This window comes from Pleurodeles waltl, chromosome 12 (assembly GCF_031143425.1).
Source record: "Pleurodeles waltl isolate 20211129_DDA chromosome 12, aPleWal1.hap1.20221129, whole genome shotgun sequence".
Classification (NCBI taxonomy): Eukaryota; Metazoa; Chordata; class Amphibia; order Caudata; family Salamandridae; genus Pleurodeles; species Pleurodeles waltl.
In genome coordinates, this window is record NC_090451.1 from 287,394,825 (window position 1) to 287,418,976 (window position 24,152).

The window sequence follows — 24,152 nt, forward strand, 5'->3', positions numbered from 1 at the left end:
CTGATCCAATATTCGAGTACTAGATAAAAGTAACCATGCTTACTAATATTTCTATCAGATGTTTCTACCCATCAGTGGCATGTGCGTTTAAGACCTCACCCATCTGGGCTTCATACAGATCTGTTGATCTGAGTGTTGCAACTATTCACTAGAACATTAGAGCACCCTTCACCATCCTAGTATTAATGCATGTTAAAATAGTGGTCGGCTTTCGATGTTTTCTTTAACTGAGAAAGTGACTGCTATGCATGACCTGTCGCGCCGCGCGGTGCGGCGCGAGCCGAGAGCTCGACTTCTGCCGGGCGTTCGGCTCGGGCCGCGCACCGCGTTATTAAGACGCGGCGCGCCCCCAGCCTCTCCTGCGCGTTTCGAGGCCCCAGATTTGCTTGGGGCCTCGTTCTTCCTTCTGCCTTTCGCTGTCCCAGGGGTCTCTGAACCCTCTTACCTGTTTTTCTTCGTTTCTTTGTCCTTCTTCTTTTTTGCAGTCTGTTGTGTGCCTTTCTTTATGTTTTTTCCTCCTTCCCAGATTCCTGTGCTTTCCCAGCATTCCTTGTTCCCTATTCTCTATGGTTCCTCTACTATTCTGTTCTATGTATTGTTTCCCTATCTAAGATGGTGTCCTTTTACTTCCTGTGGGTCACTTCCTGTTTTTTGGTATATAAGGGCTGTGTTTTTCCTCTTTCTTTGCGCTGCAACACTTTCTGCTCAGTTAGTGTCTTCGCTCCTGATTTCCTTGCCTTTTGGTTTTGGATTCAGCATTCTGTGTTTTCTGATTTTTGCTCCTTTTGGATTCCTGTTTGTTTGTTCTTGTTTTTCTCCAGGAGTCTTCCTGTTTGGAGGTTTTTTCCCCTTTTTAAGGGTTTTTTTCCCTCTGGCGCTACTTTCTGAAGGGCACGGTCTGTTCTTGGTGTCTCCATTGCCTACAGCACCGTGGCTACCAGAAAGAGTCGCCCCTTTTTGGGCCAAAGCCGAACATTGAAGATTCACGCCACCAGATCTGCAAATTCCAGGCGCAAGCAGCACGTGAGTCGTGACAGATTGCAGCGCCAAACCATTCCGACGTCCTCAAACACCATGGATAATACAGTGGCGGCTGCTGCAGATCCGGAGCAATCTCTGTTGACCACGATTCAGCAACAAGCCCAGGAATTGCAACAACTACGTAATGAAAATGCTGCGTTACGACAGGTTTTGGCCCTCCGCACCAGTGATGTTCCGACAATCTCCGCTTCTACCCCTTGTTTCTCTGGTGAACCAACCAAGCTTCGCGAGTTCTTGGATGCTTTAACGGTGTATTTCGCCTTCCGACCTACTCAATTCTCCCACGACAGGACCAAGGTGGGTTATCTTATCAGTGCCTTATCCGGTCCAGCCTTGGCCTGGGCAACCCCGATGGTGTCCTCCAACGACCCTGTATTGTCAGACTATTCCGCCTTTGTGAGTCGCTTCAAACAGATGTTTAGTCGTCCTGGATTGGAAGCCTCCGCTGAAGAAGCCTTGTGCGACATCCAACAAGGCTCCCAAGACGTCCTGCAATATATAACCCGTTTTCGTCAGCTGGCGGCAGAGACCACTTGGGTGGAACGTACTCTGGTAACATTATTTCGTAGAGGACTCAAAGAAGAAATAAAGGATGAACTAGTGCATTCTACCAGAGCGGAAGATCTTCGTGGCCTGATGGATCAAGCACTGTCCATCGAATATCGTCTTCAGGAACGGAGATCGGAGAAGAAAAGGAGTAGAGTGTTTGCCCAGCCAAGTAGCTCACGTGCTTACCTGCAGCGTTCCGAGGAACCTCGCACTCCTGCTAGAGACATCGAAGGGGAACCCATGCAGGTGGATACTACCCGAGGTCCGCTCTCTGCTAGTGAACGAGAAGACAGACGCAAGAGAGGGTTGTGCCTGCATTGTGGTTCTGCTGGTCACATGCTCCGTACCTGTCCAGTACGTCCGTCCAGGCCTTCGGGAAACGCCACCTCCCGTCCTCTGTAAGAAGGGAGGGGACGGGATCTACAGCTATACCTTCCATCAGCTCCTTTAATGACAATACAACTGCCTTGTTCATCTTTCCGGTCCTGTTACAACTTCCTGACGGTCGTCAAGAAAAGACTATGGCATTACTAGATTGTGGTGCTAGTGGTATATACATGGACAAGACGTGGGCTGCTGCTAACCTAGTTCCTACTCAAGCAAAAGAAGTACCCGAACAGGTACACACTGTGGATGGATCTTTGATATCCTCTGGTCCTGTAGACACCACTACCCTGATGTTAAGTCTACAGGTGGGAAACCATCAAGAACACATCTCCTTCGATCTTATTACGTCCCCTAACCATACCATCATTCTTGGAATTCCGTGGCTCATCAGACATAACCCATATATAAATTGGGTTACCCGGACAGTCTCTTTGTCTTCGCAATTTTGTCATGAGAACTGTTTTACTTCCGACAAGTATTGGTCTCCGAAAAGATCCTTAGCTACTGAAGGTGCCACTGGTATGTCCATTAATACGGTCCAAGGGATCCCAGACCACTATTTGGAGTTTCAGGATGTTTTCCAAAAACCGTCAAAACCTGTGCTACCTCCACATCGAGAATATGATTGTGCAATTCCATTGGAACCCGGCACAATTGTTCCTTTTGGGAGGATGTACTCCCTCACGGAACCCGAAAAGGAAGTTCTAAAGGAGTATCTGGACGAAAATATACAGAGTGGTCTTATTGTTCCATCGTCGTCTCCGGCTGGGGCCCCTCTCTTTTTTGTGCCCAAGAAGACTAAGGATCTTCGTCCGTGCCTGGATTTTCGAGGTCTGAATAAAATTACCATTAAAGATCGTTATCCTTTGCCTCTCATCAGGGACATACTGGAAGCAATCAGAGGGGCCCAACGTTTTACTAAATTGGATTTACGAGGAGCCTACCACCTTTTACGCATAAGAGAAGGCGACGAATGGAAGACAGCATTCAGGACCCCATTTGGCCATTTTGAATATAGGGTTATGCCGTTTGGTCTTACTAACGCCCCCGCAATCTTCCAGAGATTTATGGACTCAGTGTTTTCAGACCTACTGAATCAGACAGTCGTGATCTACCTAGACGACATTCTTATTTATTCTAGAAATCCTGAACTCCATACTTCCCATGTTAAACAAGTTCTTCAAAGACTTCGTGATCATCAACTATTTTGCAAACCAGAGAAATGTGAGTTCGACATGACGGAAGTCAAATATCTGGGCTATCATTTAAGTCCCACCGGCATAGCTATGGATCAAGAAAAGGTACAAGCTATCCTAGAGTGGCCTTCTCCTTCTACCATAAAAGAAACACAATGTTTCCTAGGTTTAGCAAACTTCTATCGACAATTCATTCTAGACTTTGCCAGTCAGACTAGCCACATAACTCACACCTTAAAGAAGGACAATTTAAAGAAGGGGTTTGTCTGGACTGAGGCTGCTGAAGCAGCCTTTCAAAGCTTAAAGAGAGCCTTCACCCAAGCCCCCATCTTAAGACATCCAGATACCACCAAGCAATTTATAGTAGTAACTGATGCTTCTGAGAGAGCCATCGGAGCTGTCTTACTCCAACGACAAGAGGATGATGGCCTTGAACATCCTGTTTTCTATTTGTCTCATATCCTTTCCACAGCTGAACAACATTATTCCGTACTTGAAAGGGAATTATTGGCTCTGAAAACAGCCTGCCTTGAGTGGAGACAGTTTCTGATGGGTTCCAAGGAACCATTTGAGGTGAGGACTGACCACCGTAATTTACAATGTTTAAGAAATTTTGTATGCCAGAATAGTCGTCAGGCCCGCTGGGCCTTTTTCTTCAGTCAGTACGATTTTTATATTACATATATTCCAGGATCTCAAAACATTCTGGCTGATGCTCTGTCTCGCCGATATCCAGAGTGTTCTCCTTCCTCATCCCAGTATCTTCTAGAACCCAGTAAGATCATTGGAGTGGCTCAGTCTTTCCTGGAAGAAGTACAACAAGAATACGCCAACCTATCGGACCATGACATAGAAGAACTAAGACCATTATTGTACAAGAAACAAGGATATTTTTATTACCAAGACCTGATATTCCTCCCTACAAACAAGGTGCAAAAGAAAGCATTACAAATGTGCCATGATTCCCCTGTAGCTGGTCACAGAGGCATCAAAGCCACACAAGAACTACTTTCACGATTTTTCTGGTGGCCTACCTGGAAACTGGATGTGGAAAAATACGTTCAGGCCTGTCCCATATGTGCCCAAGTCAAAATACCTCACACCAGACCGGCAGGATTACTACAGCCTTTGCCTGTTCCATCGGCCCCATGGCATACTATCTCTACTGATTTTATGTGTTCGCTCCCACCATCAGCAGGAAACCGGGTTATCATGGTCACAGTGGATTCTTTCACAAAGATGGCTCATTTCACTGGCCTAAAAAAGCTGCCTACTTCTCAAGAACTAAGTCAAATATTCATAGATCATGTCTTCCGTCTCCATGGACTTCCACATACCATAATATCTGATAGAGGACCTCAGTACATATCCCGATTTTGGAAGCATTTTTGTAAAACCCTGAATATAAATAGAGCCTTGTCTTCAGGGTTCCATCCTCAGACCAACGGACAGACTGAGCGTCTGAACCAAGGACTAGAGCAATATCTTCGATGCTTTTGCAATTCTACCCAAAGTAACTGGAGCACTTACCTCTCTTTAGCTGAGTTTTCCTACAATAACTCAGTCCATAGTGCCTCCAAGGTCATTCCCTTTTTCTGTTCCTATGGTTTTCATCCTACCTCTTTCCCTACTTCTCCACAATCCAACTCTCCTCTACCTGTTATTAACTATTTCTCCAAACGCCTTCTCCAACTCCATAAACTAATTCGATCTAATTTGTTACATACCAAGAGGTATATGAAGAAGGCTGCAGACAAGAGACGTACAACCAATCCAAATTATCATCTGCAAGATAAAGTCTGGCTCTCCTCCAAATTCTTGCCCTCACGTCTCTCTCAAAACAAGTTCACACCTCGTTACTATGGGCCTTTCCGTATTCTCCAGTTGGTCAATCCTGTCACTGTCCGTCTTCACTTACCCCATACATGGAAGATCCATCCGGTTTTTCATGTTTCTCAGCTTAAACCTTATGTGCCTGATCCTTACTCACGTCAGTTTCCTTGTCCACCTCCTGTCCTTGTGGATGATGCTCCTGAATATGAAGTGCAGGAAATTTGTGACTCTCGTCTTTTTCATAAACGACTTCAGTATCTGATTCATTGGAAGGGTTATCCTCTCAGTGAATGTTCATGGGAAGATGCCTCTTCCGTTCACGCTCCTCTCCTGATTCAACGCTTTCACCCTTTATTCCCTCTTAAACCTGGGCCTTCGGGAGGGGGACCTACTGTCGCGCCGCGCGGTGCGGCGCGAGCCGAGAGCTCGACTTCTGCCGGGCGTTCGGCTCGGGCCGCGCACCGCGTTATTAAGACGCGGCGCGCCCCCAGCCTCTCCTGCGCGTTTCGAGGCCCCAGATTTGCTTGGGGCCTCGTTCTTCCTTCTGCCTTTCGCTGTCCCAGGGGTCTCTGAACCCTCTTACCTGTTTTTCTTCGTTTCTTTGTCCTTCTTCTTTTTTGCAGTCTGTTGTGTGCCTTTCTTTATGTTTTTTCCTCCTTCCCAGATTCCTGTGCTTTCCCAGCATTCCTTGTTCCCTATTCTCTATGGTTCCTCTACTATTCTGTTCTATGTATTGTTTCCCTATCTAAGATGGTGTCCTTTTACTTCCTGTGGGTCACTTCCTGTTTTTTGGTATATAAGGGCTGTGTTTTTCCTCTTTCTTTGCGCTGCAACACTTTCTGCTCAGTTAGTGTCTTCGCTCCTGATTTCCTTGCCTTTTGGTTTTGGATTCAGCATTCTGTGTTTTCTGATTTTTGCTCCTTTTGGATTCCTGTTTGTTTGTTCTTGTTTTTCTCCAGGAGTCTTCCTGTTTGGAGGTTTTTTCCCCTTTTTAAGGGGTTTTTTCCCTCTGGCGCTACTTTCTGAAGGGCACGGTCTGTTCTTGGTGTCTCCATTGCCTACAGCACCGTGGCTACCAGAAAGAGTCGCCCCTTTTTGGGCCAAAGCCGAACATTGAAGATTCACGCCACCAGATCTGCAAATTCCAGGCGCAAGCAGCACGTGAGTCGTGACATGACCTTGCTTTGTATGCAGGTCCCAATCATCTTTGAATGCAGGATCCAATCATCTTTGCACGCAGGCTCCAATCATGGCTGGTATGCGCTGCAAAAGGGGCCTGTCCTAGTTCCAGTAAGCCTCTGCAGGATTGTCACACACTCACTTGCAAAACTCATTATGACACTCTCACATTCTATCTAAGTTCTTGTTATTCATTAAGCCTTACAGAATAAACTTTTCTAATTTCCCCCTATCACTTCTTCCATCTACATCCTCCTGGTATGGCCACATTTCGACTTGTTCTTGCATTCCTGAAGATCTTAAAAAAGGCAGCAAGAGCAGTACAAAGGGATCTGTTCTCATCCACCCCCGCTACCCATCGGGAAAGACTCTACCAGGGTGATGTCCCATTACTTTTCATACCACACCTCTGGGAAGCAGTGTTCTGAAAGGTTTGTTTTCCCTTAGCCAATGCTAGCACTTCAGCACTTCAGAGAATGTAATATTTAAGCGATTGTCCCAGCACACAAAACTAGCTGTACAACATGTCTAAAGGTTACACTGTTTGTCTTCACTCACTTCATTATTACCAACACAGGCTAAACCATCACTTCTTTCGACTTACAAACAGTAAATCTGTAAGTACTCGCAACATTTATTTTACACCCCCAAGTTATCAAAACAAATATATAAAACCACTCACGGAAATGAAGGCGGATCAAAAATAGACTTAATAGCCCCGGCGTAGATGGATAATATGGATATTATGACACAAGCCAGAAAAAGGGAAGCAAATTTGTTCACATATTTCACACCCACAAAGACAACCACGGCCATGAAGAAGAGAAATATGGTCCCATAAACGCGCATGTTGTTCAGGTTGGCACTGGTTTCTTCATGGACATTGGCAGAATGGAAAATTGCTGCTGCTGGAGCGATGTACACCTGAAAAGCCAAGGATGTTGTTGAATATACATTGAAAGCATGTTTAATAGAAAAATACAGGCTACAACTCTTAATATACTAGAAAGATTGAGAGCTAAATGTTTGCTGCTGACATCAAGTGATTCACAACTATGTGTGGGATTTTTTTTTATTCCACGGTAAGGGGAGGTGAATCCAGTGTCAGTTTTGCTGTTTTAGCAAAATCCACTTTCATCCACCAGTGCTTAAAATGGTGAATGAACTATAGGCAAAAAAAAACAATGCCAGCACAAGCAGTCATTGGTTCTTGCACTGAGAATTGCAAACTGTGTGTGCAGTTCTCAGTGTGAGGACTGGGTGGAGTGTCAAGCACTGTTACTGGCTGGACATTTTAGCTATCTTTATAAAATAACATTAAGGTAATAACATTGACAAGCCCCCGACAGTTCTCCAGAAAGCAAATGTACTGGAATTTGGCTTTCTTGACTGTGAAGCAACCTTGAGATCGTTTGACTATTATACCAACTCTTTTGTCACATATTAGAATCCTACCTAGGACAGCTCAGGCATCCATTATTTCACGGCCAATAGACATCCAGGTTTATTCACCATTAAATTAGTTATTAGACATATGTTAATTACATATCTGAGAGAGAGCAAACACTGTGGTATGATATAAACACAAGTAAAAACACAAGCTATTGTTATCATTATGTAGTCCAGCAGTGGCATGAAATTCTTGCTTCTCTGGCTTCTCCAAGACTCGCATTTGACTGTGTGAATCATTAATAATTGTTTAATGAATCTTTTGAGATGATCTCCATGTGGCTCCCTGCATTCGAGATCACACCCTTAAAGGTTGGGCTACAACAACTGACTGTAAGAGCCTACCTGCAGGAGGACCCACAATTAATAATAGTTGCACTTTGGTACAAAGATCTTGCATCAAGTATCACTGAGGAAAACAAATGCAGGATTGAGTGAACCTCTTGAATTAATCTCAACCAATGGGTAACCAGTTAGATAGAGGTTTGGACCCAGCTGGTGGTAGCGTTACAGTAAACAAGCTAAATAATGGACTGGAAGGCAGCCTGAGTAAATAGAAATGGATTAGTTCAATTCAAGCATTCCCTTCATCGCTTTTTTGTTTTATCTTGTATCAATCATCTTCAGTCTTTGTACATAAACAGTCCTAGTTTGTCTCACCCTCCCCAATTTTGGTGGAAGGGCTTAAGTCACAGACAGGCTTACTGCCTCAAATACACTAAAGGCCTGATTCAAAATCATGAAAAAATAAACAAAGCAAGAAATTTGTTCCAACAGGTTTCCTCCTAACTCTGAAGTAAATACTGGACCTCATTGAAATTCACAAAGTTTTTTTAAAGTATGCCTGAAAACCTGCAGAATCAAGCATAGAAAGCAGCCATAGATGGACTTCCTAGCAGTACCTTTGCTATATTTTCTGAATTCCTATTTCCTAAAGGTACAATCATTTACACATTTGTGATAGTACATAGCATACTAGGAGCCTGGACACGTTGCTTGCCATCTATGAGGCACTGTGCCTTTCGACAGCTACCTACAGGGCTGGCGTGTGGGGCTAGAAGGACGTGTCAAAGTTGCAGGCAAAAGAAAATGTCTTCCTGAGGAAGCTATTGTCAGTTTCTAATAGTGTTCCAGGCCTTCTATGTCAAATAGAGCTAGGCATTTCCCCTCTGCAAGACCGTACTGGGCAGGCACCAGCAATGCTATGGCACTCACTTTGGACTAAGGTTGAGAGCTCCCTCAATCGGGAAATAGTGCAAAATTGTTTACTTTTAGAACAAGCCTGCAGGAACCCTTGGATTAGACATGTGAAGGATCTCTTGGTAGCCCTGGGCAGAGCAGAGTGGTTTCTTGCAGGTGAAGCAGGATCTTTTGAGCTTGTTTTAGAACGCAGAATGTCGGCTGTGAGGGGCAAGAGGAGGGTGGAGGAGTTTCTCCCATTGGTCACCACAGAGGGTATTGAGCCTTACCTGCTATTTCCATTGGAATCCCATCAAAGGTTCATCCTATTACATTTAATTTGGGTATAGCTCACTTCCTAGTTGCCTACCCGAGTAGAGTGTATTCAGAGTCTGCTCTTGACCCCTCTCCATGTGGCTCCATTTCCCCTCAATTTCTGCTGCACTTTATATTAAATACGCAGGAAAAAGTTATTCGTAACGATGTTACAAAGTTTGAATATTAAGAGGTGTATTCCTGCTTTATTTTACCTACAGCTTTTACAGTCTGAATATATATGTTTGAGCATTTATAAGTTCATCTCTGCTGCTGTGAGATGGAGAGGCCTAGTGGGGAAGTAATTATTGTTTGACTAGTCATATATAAAATGTTTGAGGATTTTTTTATTTGGTTTTATGTCTTTTGATATTTTAACTTTTGTACGTCTTTTATGGTTTTCTAACCAAATAAAGATTTGTTTGAAGTACATAGCATACATTTATGCTTGGGCAAGTGTCATACATAAGTAACACTCATCTCACAGCATCCGTGACAGCCGCATTATCTTACAGTATCTGTGGGTACACTTTTTTACAAGTGTAAAAGTTTTTTGAAGTTATAAATATCCACTTGCATGTTTAAGTTGAACTTACAGGTGCAAACAGTTGTTTGAAAAATGGGATATTAAAGAGATCGTGCCATATATCATGTTTTGCAAGAAAAGTCACAGGAATTGTACAGTAAACAATGATACACATACAATTTTTCTGCAGATAATAAATGTCATAAACAAGGACAGAGTGAGCATTTAGCACTCCTTGGCTAAGTGGAGATTCTTGTCCAATCCAAGGCCAAGCATAGACAAGGACCATAGATTGCAAATGTTGTTGTTGCTGGACAACGTGGAGAGGGATTATCCTGAAGTAGAAAACAGTTGCGGGGACTGCACAACTTACACACAAAATCAATAACAACTATGCAGGATTACTTACTAGTAAAATCTCAATGGCACCAAGAATGTACATAGCACCTGCAAACGTTGTTCCCAAGTAGAAGCATAGGCCCACAGCGCCTCCAAACTCTGGACCTAGAGACCTAGAGATCATGAAGTAGGAGCCTCCAGCTAAGAAAATGAAACAGAGATTAGTTTTGCTGCAGCTGAACATGTTCCCGTCAAAATGTTGTGTTTACGCACCATGGTTGTCATAAGAGGCCCTAGCCTGAAGAACGAATAACTCTTTAGCAAAAGAGTTTTGCAAAATATTTCTTCGTCAAGAAACATTTTGTAAAGGTGCAACCTAGAGAATATTGCAAACTTTGAATAGGTTATATTTAATCAACCCCCAGTTTAATTCTCCACAGTGCTTTGCTATCATCACTACTTCTCAGGGTGCTAGAAAACTGTACAATTAGGACACACATAACCAGCCACTTTCACAGCAACATTCACATCAAACATGTCAGTGATTCAGTGTTGTCTGAAAAATGCTCCTGCTCTCAAGAAAACTGAGTGAACTCATATCAGCACTCTGTTCTGATTAGCCCAACTCATCTGTGACATTGTTACTTTAACAATGCATAATGGGTAGCATTAATACTGAATTCTAATTTATGTAGCACCATTGATATTAACTTCATCAGTGTGTACACTTAGATGTTTTTATTAGTCACGTTCAACACTAGTGCCCACATATACCAGCATCTTGTGGCACAAGTGCCCGAGCCCATTGTTCTTCCACTAAGGTGATGTGACCACAGGATTCTAGCAACCATGGCCTATGTTTCCCTAGATCAAGTGGCATCGATTTCCACTGTTCAAAATGTATAGTGGTTAGTTTGAGCAAAAATAGAAATTGGATATGGGGATACCCCAACACATCAAAATAGAAGACGTCCATATAAATTAAGAGGTACATAACACAGGACTCATTGCTGTGGAGGGTGGTCTAACTTACAAGTAAGGATCTCAATTTTATCTTCGTGACTCAGTTTTAGCAACTCGTTAGCATTGAAAAAGTTACCAAGAGTGACGAAAGATGTGTTGGCTGAGGCTGTTGCTGCAAGGACCATGTACAACAACTGAAGTTGGACTGAATAAACATCACTGTGTGCATCCACAACAAGGAATCCTGTGTTATGGACCTCTTACTTTATATGGACTTCCATTGTGAAGTGCTGGGGTGTCCCCAAACCCATTAATACTAAGGGGGGGGGGTCTTTGGACATCCTCTAAACATCGGTACCTTGGGGTGATAGGGTACATTATACCCCTGGTTTGCACTCTACGTACTGAGGTTAACGTAGGTCTTATTAAATATTTTCACAAATTATTGGTGTTCCTTAAAGGAGGTGCAAGACATAGACGATTGCTGTATACAAAAACAGAAATTGTTAAGAATGGACTGTTGACATTTCCACATGTACTCTTGGGTTTATAAGTAATGTCATCAAAGATGTTTACAGAGATGTCACTCATAATGTAATTTTAGATGTCATCAGTGATGTTATATCAGATCATGATCAGTGCAATATCATTTGTGTAACTTACCAAAATTGGTGAATTTCAAGTGATTTTGAGCTTAGTAATTACAAAGTCACTTCAAGTGTCTTGTTTCAGGGAAATGTGGATGTTATTTTAAACAAATGGTATTTTAAGTAGAAAGGTAGCTAAAAGTTTTCCTGTGATTGTTTTTAATGGTGTGGTGTACCAGGCTTCAATGCTGATGTAACGTATTGCACATAGCCTTCAGCTGGGTGAAGCAGGCCTGCCCCCATATCCTGTTTGGTCAACCCATGCTGCATATACACCATGTGTCAGAGGATGCACCTACTTTCCATATGTCTGTGGGCAGCCATGACTAACTACAGTGCATGGCCAAAAGCCTGGCCTTAATTACGTCCTTGAGACCAACCCCTACTGATGTGCAAACACTTTGGTGTGCACAGCAGGGGCTTTCTGCATATCTTAGCATTCAACCAGACATAGAAACAGCCATGTTTGATGATAGTAACTGTGCAGAGCATTTGGATGTCTACAGCAGAAACTGTCTTGAGAGTCAAGTCTTAAAAGCACTATGTAAGGCCCTCATCTGGTTATGACCCATTGGGCATAGCTATTATAAGCTGACATACACCTAACTCCCTCCCTTGGCTCTGCAAAGTAGGGAATGCATGCAGGACCTGAGCTCTAAGCTAACCCAAGCCACTGACCATGTTCTTCTGCAGTATGCAGCAGTAGGCTGCAGTGCATGCCTTCTGGAGACATGCCTTGCAGCTGGCCTGAATCAAACCTCTGCACTCTGCCCATTCTCTCCCAAATCTGCTGTGCAATGCCTTTGACCATGCACAGCTGCCTCTCTGCAGTGTATCTACCGGACGACAAGCTAAAGACGAGCATTGGCAAAGCCAGTAGGTCTTGGCAATGCGTGAGCTATTGGCCTTGTCAATGTGAATGATTTTTAGGCATGTTGTTTAATAGCACATGTGTTCTTTAGTGTGGCTAAAGGTTACAAAAAAGCACTATGATGTGGCCAGCATAGGACATATTATAGCGCTTTTATGTGAGAAGGGGATGCAGGTGGGTGGGAGTAAAGTAACATCCTGAAAAAGAGTTATTGTGCAAACATCACTGTACCAAGAGTGCATCCAAAATACAAGCTCTTCTGTGAGGTGCTCACAAAGAAAGAAAAAAGTAATTCCTAAAACAGTTGCTAAAATTGGAGCAGTGCATAGATATTAGTAACTGCTCCATGCTCTTGGGGGAGGTGAGGCTAAACACAGGAACAGGCATGATGTATGCATGCATGCCATGGACAAATGGGAGGAAGGAATATGAGAGTGATGATGGAGCCAGCAAATGGGAAGCCTATGGGCAGGCTGAAGCCCACAAAGTATATACAACATGTGTCGAAGAGAAAGTCGAACACTGTCTAGCCGAGACCTAATGCGTGCAAAAAACTAAACTAATGTAATTTGCTAATAATTTTGTCTGTGCATGACACAACTAGATGAAATTTGGCATACCATTAGTAGATAAAGCCCAGTGCTGGCATCTCAGTTTTTATGTAAATCCCTCAAATAGAGGCAAATTCAGAAGCAAATCAATGCTTTTGTAAACCCTCTTAACTGATCTGCTTGAAACTTGAGATTCAAGCTCTGGGCTTAACCCTGTAATGGTCTGGCACATCAGATGTAAATTTATCAAGTGGAGACACAGATATTAGAAAATCAAAGCTTTTTGAACTTTTGGTTAGTCCTAACTACAGCATCACTGTCAATGGCTGTAATACACAAACATCACAAGAGCACATCCATTTTTATGAACATTTCTGATTGTGTTAAGTTATTGGACCTGTCCCAAACTGCGGAGCTTTAGATACTAATGCTCCCATTTAATTTTTGCCAGTTTAAGTATTGTTTCTACTGCCGCTGTAAAAGGAAGACTGTAGATTTTGGGATAGTTTAGCTCCCACTAATACACTGCCATCTCTGCCCTTACAAGCACATAGGTACTACATAGTGAACATCATCACATGTCTCAGTGAAGACTGAAAGATGACTCCAGTGGAACTGCCCTACATCTGACAACCTACTCCTGACTTGGAGAATTACTTTGGAAATGTTATTTCAAAAGAGGATATAACTAATCATAAAGCTAAAAATGCAAACTTTCAAGACTTTGCTAACCAACACATCTGGGTTCTTTTAGCGATACAACTAAGTAAAACATTAGCCTAGGTTACAGGAAGAAATAAATGTAAATGTAAACAATATTTACCTGGAACCACACCATTTGTTGCAATGGCACTCATCGATATAGCTGTCAGCAAAGTCTACGGAACAGAATAAATGTGTTGTAAGTAAGCCGAAGCCACAGAGAAATTAAAAAGGGAAGAAAACAAAGCATGACCAACACTAAACGAATAGTAAGAATGTGCAATTACTTTCATAGAACACTGCAAACATTGATTAAAGTGAAAATTGTTGGCCTAAAAGTGTATTTCAAAATGATATCAAAATGGTTGCCCACTATATGATTAAGCAGGTACTGCATACTTGAAAAGTTCAGTGACCAAAAATAGATAGGACTGTCTAAGTTTCAGATGTATTTATTAGCATAACAACGGTGTCACTGCAAATGACAAAGAACCTTAGCATCACAGGAAATACATCACGTCACACCAAAATTCTGTCCGCCTAAAGTACTACAGCATGCTGCATTATCAGATTCTCCCAAGTCGCAAAGGGCAACCTAATTCAATCACAGACTTTTTATTATTATTATTATTATTATTTTTTTTAACCAAGCCATGTCTTCAGAGAGGTTTATAAATCAAAGCAGATTAAGATTAAAGTTCCCAGAAAGCATAATTCTTTTACATAAAAAGCTCACAATTACAATATGTGGTCCCAGTGACCACCCAGTCAATCCCCCTGTGCTGCACTTTTTCCCTTCACCCTCCTCCTTTATGAACCTGTTTTTGTCGGCTTTTATGACTCTTTGCACTTTACCACTGCAAACCAGGGCTACTGTGATTGTGCTCTCTCATTAAAACATAATAGAATTGGCTTATATTCAGTTGCCATACCTACTTTAATCTTAAATCCCTAGTAAATTGGCACTTCCAGGGCCTAGAACGTGTAAATTAAATGCTACTAGTAGGCCTGCAGCACTAATTGTGCCACTAACTTAAGTATCCCATTAAACATGTCTCGGTCCGGCAATCCCACCTGTGTGTGCAGCTTCAAACTGCCATTTTGACCTATCAAGAGAAACCTCCTTCCAGGCCCATACCATAACTTTTAATACCCATAAGTCATTCATAGGGTAGGCCCTGAATAGCCCAGAGGGCGGAATGCAGTGTATTTAAAAAGTGGGTGATGTACTTTTACGTTTTAAATGTCCTGCGAGTGAAACCCCTTAAATTGTTTTTTTTCTACTGCAAGGCCTACATCTCCCACAGGATAACATTGCAGTTACTTTATTACATTAATGGATGATAGCTTCCAAATTGGAGCAGGTCACTAGATCATGTTTAGTGCCTTTGAAAAAACCTCTCTTATGGTAAATTGGGATTTTAAATTACAATTTACAAATTACACTTTTTGAATTTGCTACTTTCAGAAAGTTGGCATTTTCCTCCCTCAGCCATTTAGTGCCTGCAGCCCATCTCTGGGTCACATGACATGGTGTAGCTGACGGTTGGGCTTCGTGTATTCCTCCTAGACAGCCACACACAATAGTGCACTTAAATGAGTCTGGATGGGCCATCACTGGCAAGATGAGAGCAAAGCGGGTCACAGCCCTACCTGCACACTGTTCCCTGCCTCTACACAAAGGGCTGTATAACCCCTGTAGTTACTACAGAGCCAGGGCAGGGAAGACAGGAAGCATGTGCACTCCAAAGGGAAACTTCTAGAAGATTCCCCCACGTCAAAGAAAGGCCCAGGTATAAATATTGGACTTCAGACACAAGCTCTTCAGTACACTTCTGGACCAGAGGATACTCTGCCAGGAAGAAGGTCTGATGTGCTGCTGAAAGGACTGCCAGTCTGCTGGGCTGCAGCTCTACATGACTGCTTCCATGCTGTGTGAACCCGCTACCTGCTGCCCTCTTACATAGGTGGGAAGGATTGGAACTGCATCTGTTGAAACCAGGACCCAAGAGTGACTCCAAGGCCTAATCTGCTGGAGCCCTGTTTGTTGAATCCTATCAACTTTAACAAGGTTCTTATTTAGAGTGTTTATGTTGGAAGTGTCCTGGCAGATCTGGATGGCTTGGATCCCTCCTCTGTGCTCTGGCAGGGGTTGTACTTGTGTACTTAATAAAGAAGACAATAACCTACATTTCGTGTACTTGGTATCTTTGAACATGGCGACGAGGATGGGATATGAATGAGCGTGAGCACAGCTGTTTGTACATCACATTCAGCCCCTGTCAGAAGGAGTTTTTCAACAGTCAAGGCATGGATTAAAAAAAAAATATTAGTCTAAATGTTGTCAAGGTCAGGAAAAGGGACCTGCTGCAAGCGGACAAACTAGCCACAAAGGATAAGTTACGAAATAGAAGAGTAAGTTACGAAATGGAAGAGTAATCCACAAAATAGCAGAGAACAAAGACTTCACGCGTGGAGCAGTGAGAGTTTTCAGTTTGTTCATTTTATGTATGGAAGCCCTGTATGAGGAGAGAACCGGTGTCTGCTGTGTGGTGTCAGCTTTGCTTGACCCGAACTTCCGTGAGTGCAAGGTTTAATTTTAAAGGTGGAAACGGGCCTTAATGCAAGCGCACTTCAAACAATAATAAAGAAGGACGTGCGAGGAATGGAAAAAGGACGCACGAGGAACAGAAATCTACTTCAAACGATAATAGAGAGCAAAGCGCGAGGTGCTTACCAGAGTGCAGCCATGACGCGAAGACGACTGGCGTAATATTGGTCACCACAGCAACTGAAGGATGCCACAGAGTCATAGCGGTGACGCATAAACGCCTAGCGTAGTACTATCTGAGTGCTGTTGTCACGACAACTAAAGGACGCTGTACAACAAAACTTGTGCAACATCAGCGTGCAAGAGACGCAATGTAAACATCAGAACACAGTTTTTGCTGCAACGATGATACGAGCGAATACTTTTGTTCTCTCATGCAGCATTGGTTATACAAAAGACCGTCTCGAGGTGAAGCGTGCGTCAAGGACAACGGTGACTACTTCATTCGTTTTTAAAGTCTACTGTATTTGTTTTTAATTTTAAGTTTAATTCAAAAGAACTGGAGTGGGAGGGCATCTCTCAGTCGAGCAGTTACCGACCAGCGCAGCTCTTGTTTTAAGATTGCATTTGGCTTTGCAACAATGGATCTGTATTCCATATTAGCACCAGTTCAGTTTTTACAAAACCCAGGTCCACCTTGCATGGTTTGGGAAGACTGTTGTGAGGCCTTCGAAACCTATCTAGATGCAATTGGAGGGGTCTCATTCTATCCTTTGCAAAAGTTAGCGATATTGAAGCACAATTTAGGTGGTGAGGGAAGAAGAGTGTTAAAGACATTGCCTAGGTCTAGTCATAGTGCCTCTTTCATTGTAGATGGTGAGGGTGATGATGACTCAGTATCAGACAACTCTAATGGGGATGAATATAGCGTGGCCATGAAAGCTTTAGAAGACAATTACGGCAAGAAAGTTAGTGTAGTTGTGGAAAGGCACAAGTTATTTTCTAGAGCTCAAGCTCCAGGTGAAACTGTGGAGCAATATGTCTCAGAATTAAGAACGTTGGCTGTGTCTTGCAAATTTAGGGATTTACAAGAGGAGGTAATAAGGAATCAGTTCATTAACAAAACCAACAATACCAAAATTTAGGAACGTCTATTGGAGCTGAAAGATCCCTCTTTACAAAAATCTATCAATATAGCAAGGCGTATTGAAAATACGTCAAAATATTTAACTGGACTAAATCTTAAACAACGATGTGGTGATAGTTCTTCAAAAGACAGAAATGTGATTTCCAAACCTAAGAAGGGTGGATCTGTTAAGTGGGAAAGAAAAAAAGAAAGGGAATGCTTTAGATGTGGTAGCATTAATCATGCTGCTGATGCGAGTAAATGTCCTGCAACACTAGTGAAGTGTTACAATTGTAAAAAAGTAGGGCATTTTGCATGGGTCTGCAGAGCTGGTCGTCAGATTCAAAAACAGTCAGCGAATAGTATCAATGCATGTGCTGGTGTGCAGTCAGAGGAGGAGGACGATGAGGAAAGAATTGAAGTGTTAACTATAGATGAATGCGTGGGTGCAATTAGAGACAAATATACTCCCCCAAAGTGTATAGTAAAGATGAATGATAAAGATGTAGAAATGTGGGTGGATTTGTGCTCACCTTACACAATCATAAACAAACAAGTGTGGATGGATGTGGATTGTGGTGAAATTGTGCCCTCAGACATTGAACCTGTGGGACATTGTGGGGGCAAATTACCTTTGATTGGTTATGTAGAGTGTAAAATCACTTTCAAGGGGAGGTGTATTAATGCTTCTGTGTTAGTAGTGGAACAAGGAAATAATTTATTGGGATGGAAAGAACAAAAAACGCTTAATATGGTATTAAACCCCAACCATCCTGATCAGGTATTATTAGTAGATGATGTGGAGAAGAACAAAAGCCGAGCAGCATTCCCTAACCTATTTTCTGATACATTGGGGTGCCTTAAAAAGTTTGAGCATCTAATTATTGTGAAATCTGGGTGCATTCCTAAAGTACATATAGTAAGGAATTTACCATTTGCGTTGAGATTGCAGTTGAAAGATGAGCTAAAGAGTGTGTGATGCTAAAGTCATCGAGCCAATTGAATCATCAGAATGGCTTAGTCCCATTGTTTTAGCACGCAAACCTAATGGAAAATTACGCATGTGCCTCGATTTAAGAGACCTCAACAAATGTATTTGGGTGGATCGTCACCCCCTACCTCGCATCAATGAATTGTTATCCTCTGTTAAAAATGGGAAATATTTTTCATCAATTGATTTGTCTAATGCATACCATCAGATTCGATTGCATCCATCTTCCAAACAGTTGACATCATTCATTACTCCTGAGGGTATGTTCCAGTGTGTGCGCATGCCATTTGGATTAGCGTCGGCTTCTTCGGTGTTTCAGAGAGTGATGAACAACATTTTGACAGGTGTTCAAAAAGCAGTAGTATTCCAGGATGACATTTTAGTCTGGGGCACGAATTTTGAAGATCGCAATGATGTTTTGGTAGATGTCCTACAAAGATTGCAGAATTCTGGACTCACAATAAGCATGGAAAAATGCAAATTTGGAGTGAAACAAATAGACTATCTTGGGCACACTTTATCTGGAGAGGGAGTGAGGCCAAAAAATAATTTATTAGAAGCCATTGAAAATGCACCAGCCCCCGTGGATTAGGATCAATTACAGCCTTTTCTGGGTCTGGCAGAATATTATTCAAAGTTTGTACCCTAATTTGCTGAGAAGGTACATGTTTTGAGACTTCTTATGAAATCTAAAGTGCAATTTCACTGGTCAAGGGAGTGTCAGAAAGTTTTTGACTTTATAAAAAAGGAAATCATAAATGCTGTTGCACTGAAATCGTTTGACCCCAACGATCGGACAATTATAGCTGCAGACGCTAGTGCCCATGGTCTTGGTGCATTATTGATGCAAAGAAGAATGGGACACAAAAGAGTGGTGGCTTTTGCATCACGTACGCTCAAAGGAGCAGAAGCTACCTACTCTGTGATTGAAAAAGAGGCACTGGCGTGTTGGTGGGGAATTGATTATTTTAAAATATATATATGTATGGGGCAATCAATTTGAAGTAAGAACTGACCATAAACCATTAGTTGACATATTTTCTACCAAGGATGCTGGCAAAGCAACCCCTAGAATTGCCAAATGGCTGTATCGATTACAAGAGTATGACTTTAATTTAGTGTACGTTCCAGGGTTGGTTAACAGATATTCTGATGTTTGTCACGCATGCCTGTGCAACACAAAATGGACAACAATGATACACAGGATAGTGAGGATTGGTTGGTAGCCAGTGTTGATGAGTCGAGTGGCGGCAGCATTAGCATGGAGGAATGGATACAGGCTCTTAAGGAAGATGATATTTTGAGCATGCTGTGTGAGAATATTTCAGATGTATCTATAGTACATAAGTCTGATAGCAATTTTGGAGAGTATAACAAAATTTGGCAAGAAGTATCTGTCATTGATGGAATTTTGAGAAGGAGTGGAAGATTAGTAGTACCCATGAATTTAAGGAAAAGATTAGTGAACTTGTTACATGACGGTCATGGTGGAATGTCAGGGATGAAAAGAAGGGCACTAGTAGATTATTGGTGGCTGGGAATGGACAAAGACAGAGAGGTGTGTGCGTAATTGTGTTGCGTGCATGAGTAATGACAAATCACATGTACAAGGTGATTCACTCATATCGTGTACCAATTTGCAGGAAAAACCCTGGCAAAAAGTGGCTATAGATTTTGGGGTCCATTTGTTCCCAAGGGTATTATTGGAAAGTATGCGATAATTTTAGTAGATTATTTCTCTAAATGGCCAGAGGTAGTCTTTATAAGGGAGGTGAAAACTGACAACGGGATTGATTTTTGCGATTATATGTTTCGCAGAGAAGGTTATCCGGGGTGTGTTGTTACTGATAATGGTCCTCAATTTGTGGCAGAACAATTTAAGGATTACTTGAAGAGTTGTGGGGTGGAACATTACACCACTGCTGTGTACAATCCTAGAGAGAATGGTCTTGTTGAGAGATTTAATAGAGTGCTGAAATAATGTGTGCAGTTGGGAGGCGAACAAGGCATGGATTGTAGAGAAGCTGTTAAGAAAAGGATGTGGAGTTATCGTAATATCCCCCACTCGGTTATAGGTGAGACTCCTTTTTGTTTGCTAAAAGGAAGAGTGGCTGGCACAAAATTAACACCTGCATGGATGAACAGAGCAAGAGTCAAGGTTATACACAGGAAGAATATAGAAGAAAAAGTTGAGAAGTATCAGAACAAATATGTTAAAAAAAAAAAAAAAAAAAACAATGACCTTATGCGGAAAGCTTGTCATAAGTACAAAAAAGGAGACTGGGTAAGATTGTTTGTGCCATGCAGTTGTTAACGCGTCCTTTTATGTTATTTTATTACACATTAGGACTCGTTTTAGGCCAATTAATCTTTTGACCCAGTTGAGACACCGTAAGACGAGATAGCTCATCAATATGTCAATCAATATATCAATAACGTCATCAATATTCACTACAACAATATATTTTATTTTAGTCCAAATCATTAATCAAATTGGCGATGCAACATGACCTTTCAGCCATGAATAACCACACCAGTTGATAGAATTTTGTGAGTTTTATTCACTATTAGTTATAATCTAAGATTAAGTGCGTTAATCTCAAAGCCAAGAAACACAACAGCATAGTTATGATATGACAACTTTGATACCATTTCAATAAAACGAAAATCATAAACATTAGAATATAACACGACGTGAACATAGGTCAGAATATAGCAGAGTGTCGGTATTACGTCAGTCATTTGTCCATTTGCGTCAATTTGATGATCACCTGTCCCAACCACTAATTAGCATTGGCATGTTGGGCTTCATGCAAACAATTTATAACACCAATTTGGAAAACATCTAGCTATGGTCTCTATCAAAGCAAGCAGTTGGTACCTAGAAAGGAAACGCAAACAGACAAATTAAAAATTGCATTGTCATAATTACCTTCCAAGGATTAGGTCAGCGCAAAGGTTCAGTCTTCGTCTTCAGGACATCAGTCGAACGCCATTAGTCAAGGCTCAACTAAAGGACATAAGGGCATTTCCCTCATAGGGAGGAAAAGTGTAAAATGGGCAGTCTATGGGTGAGGATGGTTTCAATAAGTCTCAAAATCACCAAACAGAGTGACAGAGTTTCTGGATAAATCAATAGCATTCCCTACCTAATACTAAATGACTTCTCGTGACATGGGTTTTTATCCCTTTTTCCGTAGTACATTCCCCCAAAATTCTATTTGACACTTACTATACCCCACTATCTTTAACCTATCAAATTTAACATTTGGTAGTCCCAATTGTCACCCCACATTAGTTCATGGTTCCTTGATTGGTCTTCATAATGGACGTCTTCGGAGGTGGCACATCCAGTGTTACTTCACTCTTTGGTACGTTTTTTGGGTCAGCAGATTCATTGTCCATCGGTCTAAGTGACCTTGTACATTTCATTGATCTACATTTGTTTCAATTTATTCATAACTTTTAAACCAAGGCACAGAATATGCACTTGGGAATGGAATTAACATAGATACATTCGTCTTCCAAGATGAAGAAAAAGAACATTTGCAGGGTCATGGCGCTTTGCGAGTCAGCACACTGGAAAAACACAAAAATGCATTTAATATGAGAGCTGGGCAGCTAAATCTTGCAGCTCATGCTAACTTAAGGCCTATAAAGATTTTCAATATCGATGTAGTAACATAAATGTTATATAAGCTTAATTAAACATAACAAAATTGTATTCATCATTATTAGTTTGCGTATACATTGGTGGCCATTCACCGTGGTCATAGTTCGAGTACACGTTTAAGCAAAATCGCTATTATTATTATTTTCTATGCAGCATCATCACACATTAATATAAACATTTCATTTTAATATAGGTTATGTAAGCTACACTCTCTCACAGTCAAAGAAGGAGTTGATCTAAGTGGTCTAAACCAAAGCTAGTCAATGATGTAAAGGGTAGTAGTGTGTGGTTAATTGATGGTAGGAAATGGAACATGCGAAAATTGACGCCATGTAATGAGATGGAATGCGGAATAAGGAATGGGGAAAAAGCCAGGGAGAGTTCCTTTGACATGGATCCCACTGTGAGGAGTAGTGGTCGCACGTCATCTAAACCATTATGGATGAAAGATTACGTGTGCAATTAATTAAGATCTATTAACGACCATATGCATATTGCATGTCTTAGTTTTATTGTGTGCTGTGTAGTATACTATATAATCCTTATTTTTGTGAGTTAGTTTTTATTTATCAGTCTTAGTAGTTGCTTCTTTATGTTTGTGATGAAGTAAAGGGGGAGATGTGTTGTATCCTAGCAACTTTAATAGGGTTCTTATTTAGAATGTTTATGTTGGAAGTGTCCTGGCAGATCGCGGATGGCTTGGATGCCTCCTCTGTGCTCTGGCAAGGGTTGCACTTGTGTACTTAATAAACAAGACAATAACCTGCATTTTGTGTACTTGCTATCTTTGAACACTGTTCAGAGCCACAGGGACATAAGAGTCTCCCAATCACCTGAACGATCACTCAGATCCAGCTGGAGTAAGCACCTGACCCCCAAGTTGTGTTCCCCAGGTCATGGACCCTTGGTGTGGTCTCAGTGCAGCTGAATTGAAGTTTTTGGGCTCTTCATAACCATGACTGAGCCTGTCACCTGCCAATACGAAGTTCTGTCAACCCAACTGGATACCTGCGAGTGGCTTTGGGGCGATATTTTAACTTAAATTGTTAAACTCCTGTATTTCTGATTGGATCTTTGTCTTTTGAGCTTGATTTATTAAATTTTAGGTCAACCTTGGCAGCGGTTGGCAGCGGTCGGCGCTGTCTGCAAGACATGTTGTGTTGAATATGGGCTTTTAACCTCACCCACTCGTCATTCATTTTTTGTTGTGCTGGTCTTAAATGCTTCATTTTATTTTAATTGATGCATTTTGCTAAATGTCCCTCCTTTGCATGCTAAGTTCCCTCCCTAAGGGATATTACTAGAAGAACATTTTTGTTGCCCGTCACACTACGTCATGCATCCTCCTGTTAGAGGCTGTGATGGTCCCTCCTCCCATCTGGTTTCTGTTTTGCCTTTAATCCCAGCTGAGATCCTTTCTCCTCACGGCTCGGCACCAAGCTTCAGGTTCAAATGTATGTTTGTTTTGTTTCTGTTTTGTTTTTGTTTTGTTTTTAAACAGTTGATCCCTGTTGTTCAGAGGGGTTCTGTAACTGGTCGATTTGCTACCATATTAGATTTTCAACAGCTTTCTTTCAGATAATTGCAGGCTAATACATAAAAATGAGGATCACAGCTTTACGTCTTGCCGCATTGCTTATGTCTAGTAACTGCATAAAGCGTTCCTTCCTCCAGGCTCCACACGATGACAATAAAAACACGTCACTGTAAGATGAATGCGCAATTGGACCATAGCTGTTGAACTGTTTGCCTAGTGCAGCTTTGCATGGCCTTAAGCCAGCCTGTGGTTTGTATTTCCATGGAAACATAAGAGGGGCAGCACCGAATCTGCGCATTATGCGCAGTTCACCTGCCGCAGCCTTGTTTGCAGGGATTCTTTTTGATATTGGCATCTCTGCAATATAACCCGATTGCAAAGATTTCCATGCACTGTAAGACCAGAAAGCAACTGGGGCAGTTTGTGAATGAACGGTGAGTGAGAGAATGCTAGGCACGTGCACTATTAAGGGTACATACGTAGATAAACGCACTGGGGCAGCCCCAGCCAGCCACGGGACCCTGAGAGGTGCAATGTCGGCGGTTTA

General features: G+C 41.9%; 1 protein-coding gene across 2 annotated transcripts in view; it reads right to left on the reverse strand.

Annotated features, from left to right (window-relative positions):
- The window catches only part of SLC12A4 (solute carrier family 12 member 4), a 425,396-nt gene that overhangs the window by 194,893 nt on the left and 206,351 nt on the right, over positions 1–24,152 (reverse strand). For both annotated transcript variants that reach the window (XM_069216265.1, XM_069216266.1), the window contains exons 5-7: positions 13,849–13,903; positions 10,064–10,194; positions 6,868–7,109 (exon numbers count right to left, since the gene is read on the reverse strand). In XM_069216265.1, coding sequence (XP_069072366.1) covers positions 6,868–7,109; positions 10,064–10,194; positions 13,849–13,903 — 428 coding nt within the window. The remainder of the gene's footprint in view (positions 1–6,867; positions 7,110–10,063; positions 10,195–13,848; positions 13,904–24,152) is intronic.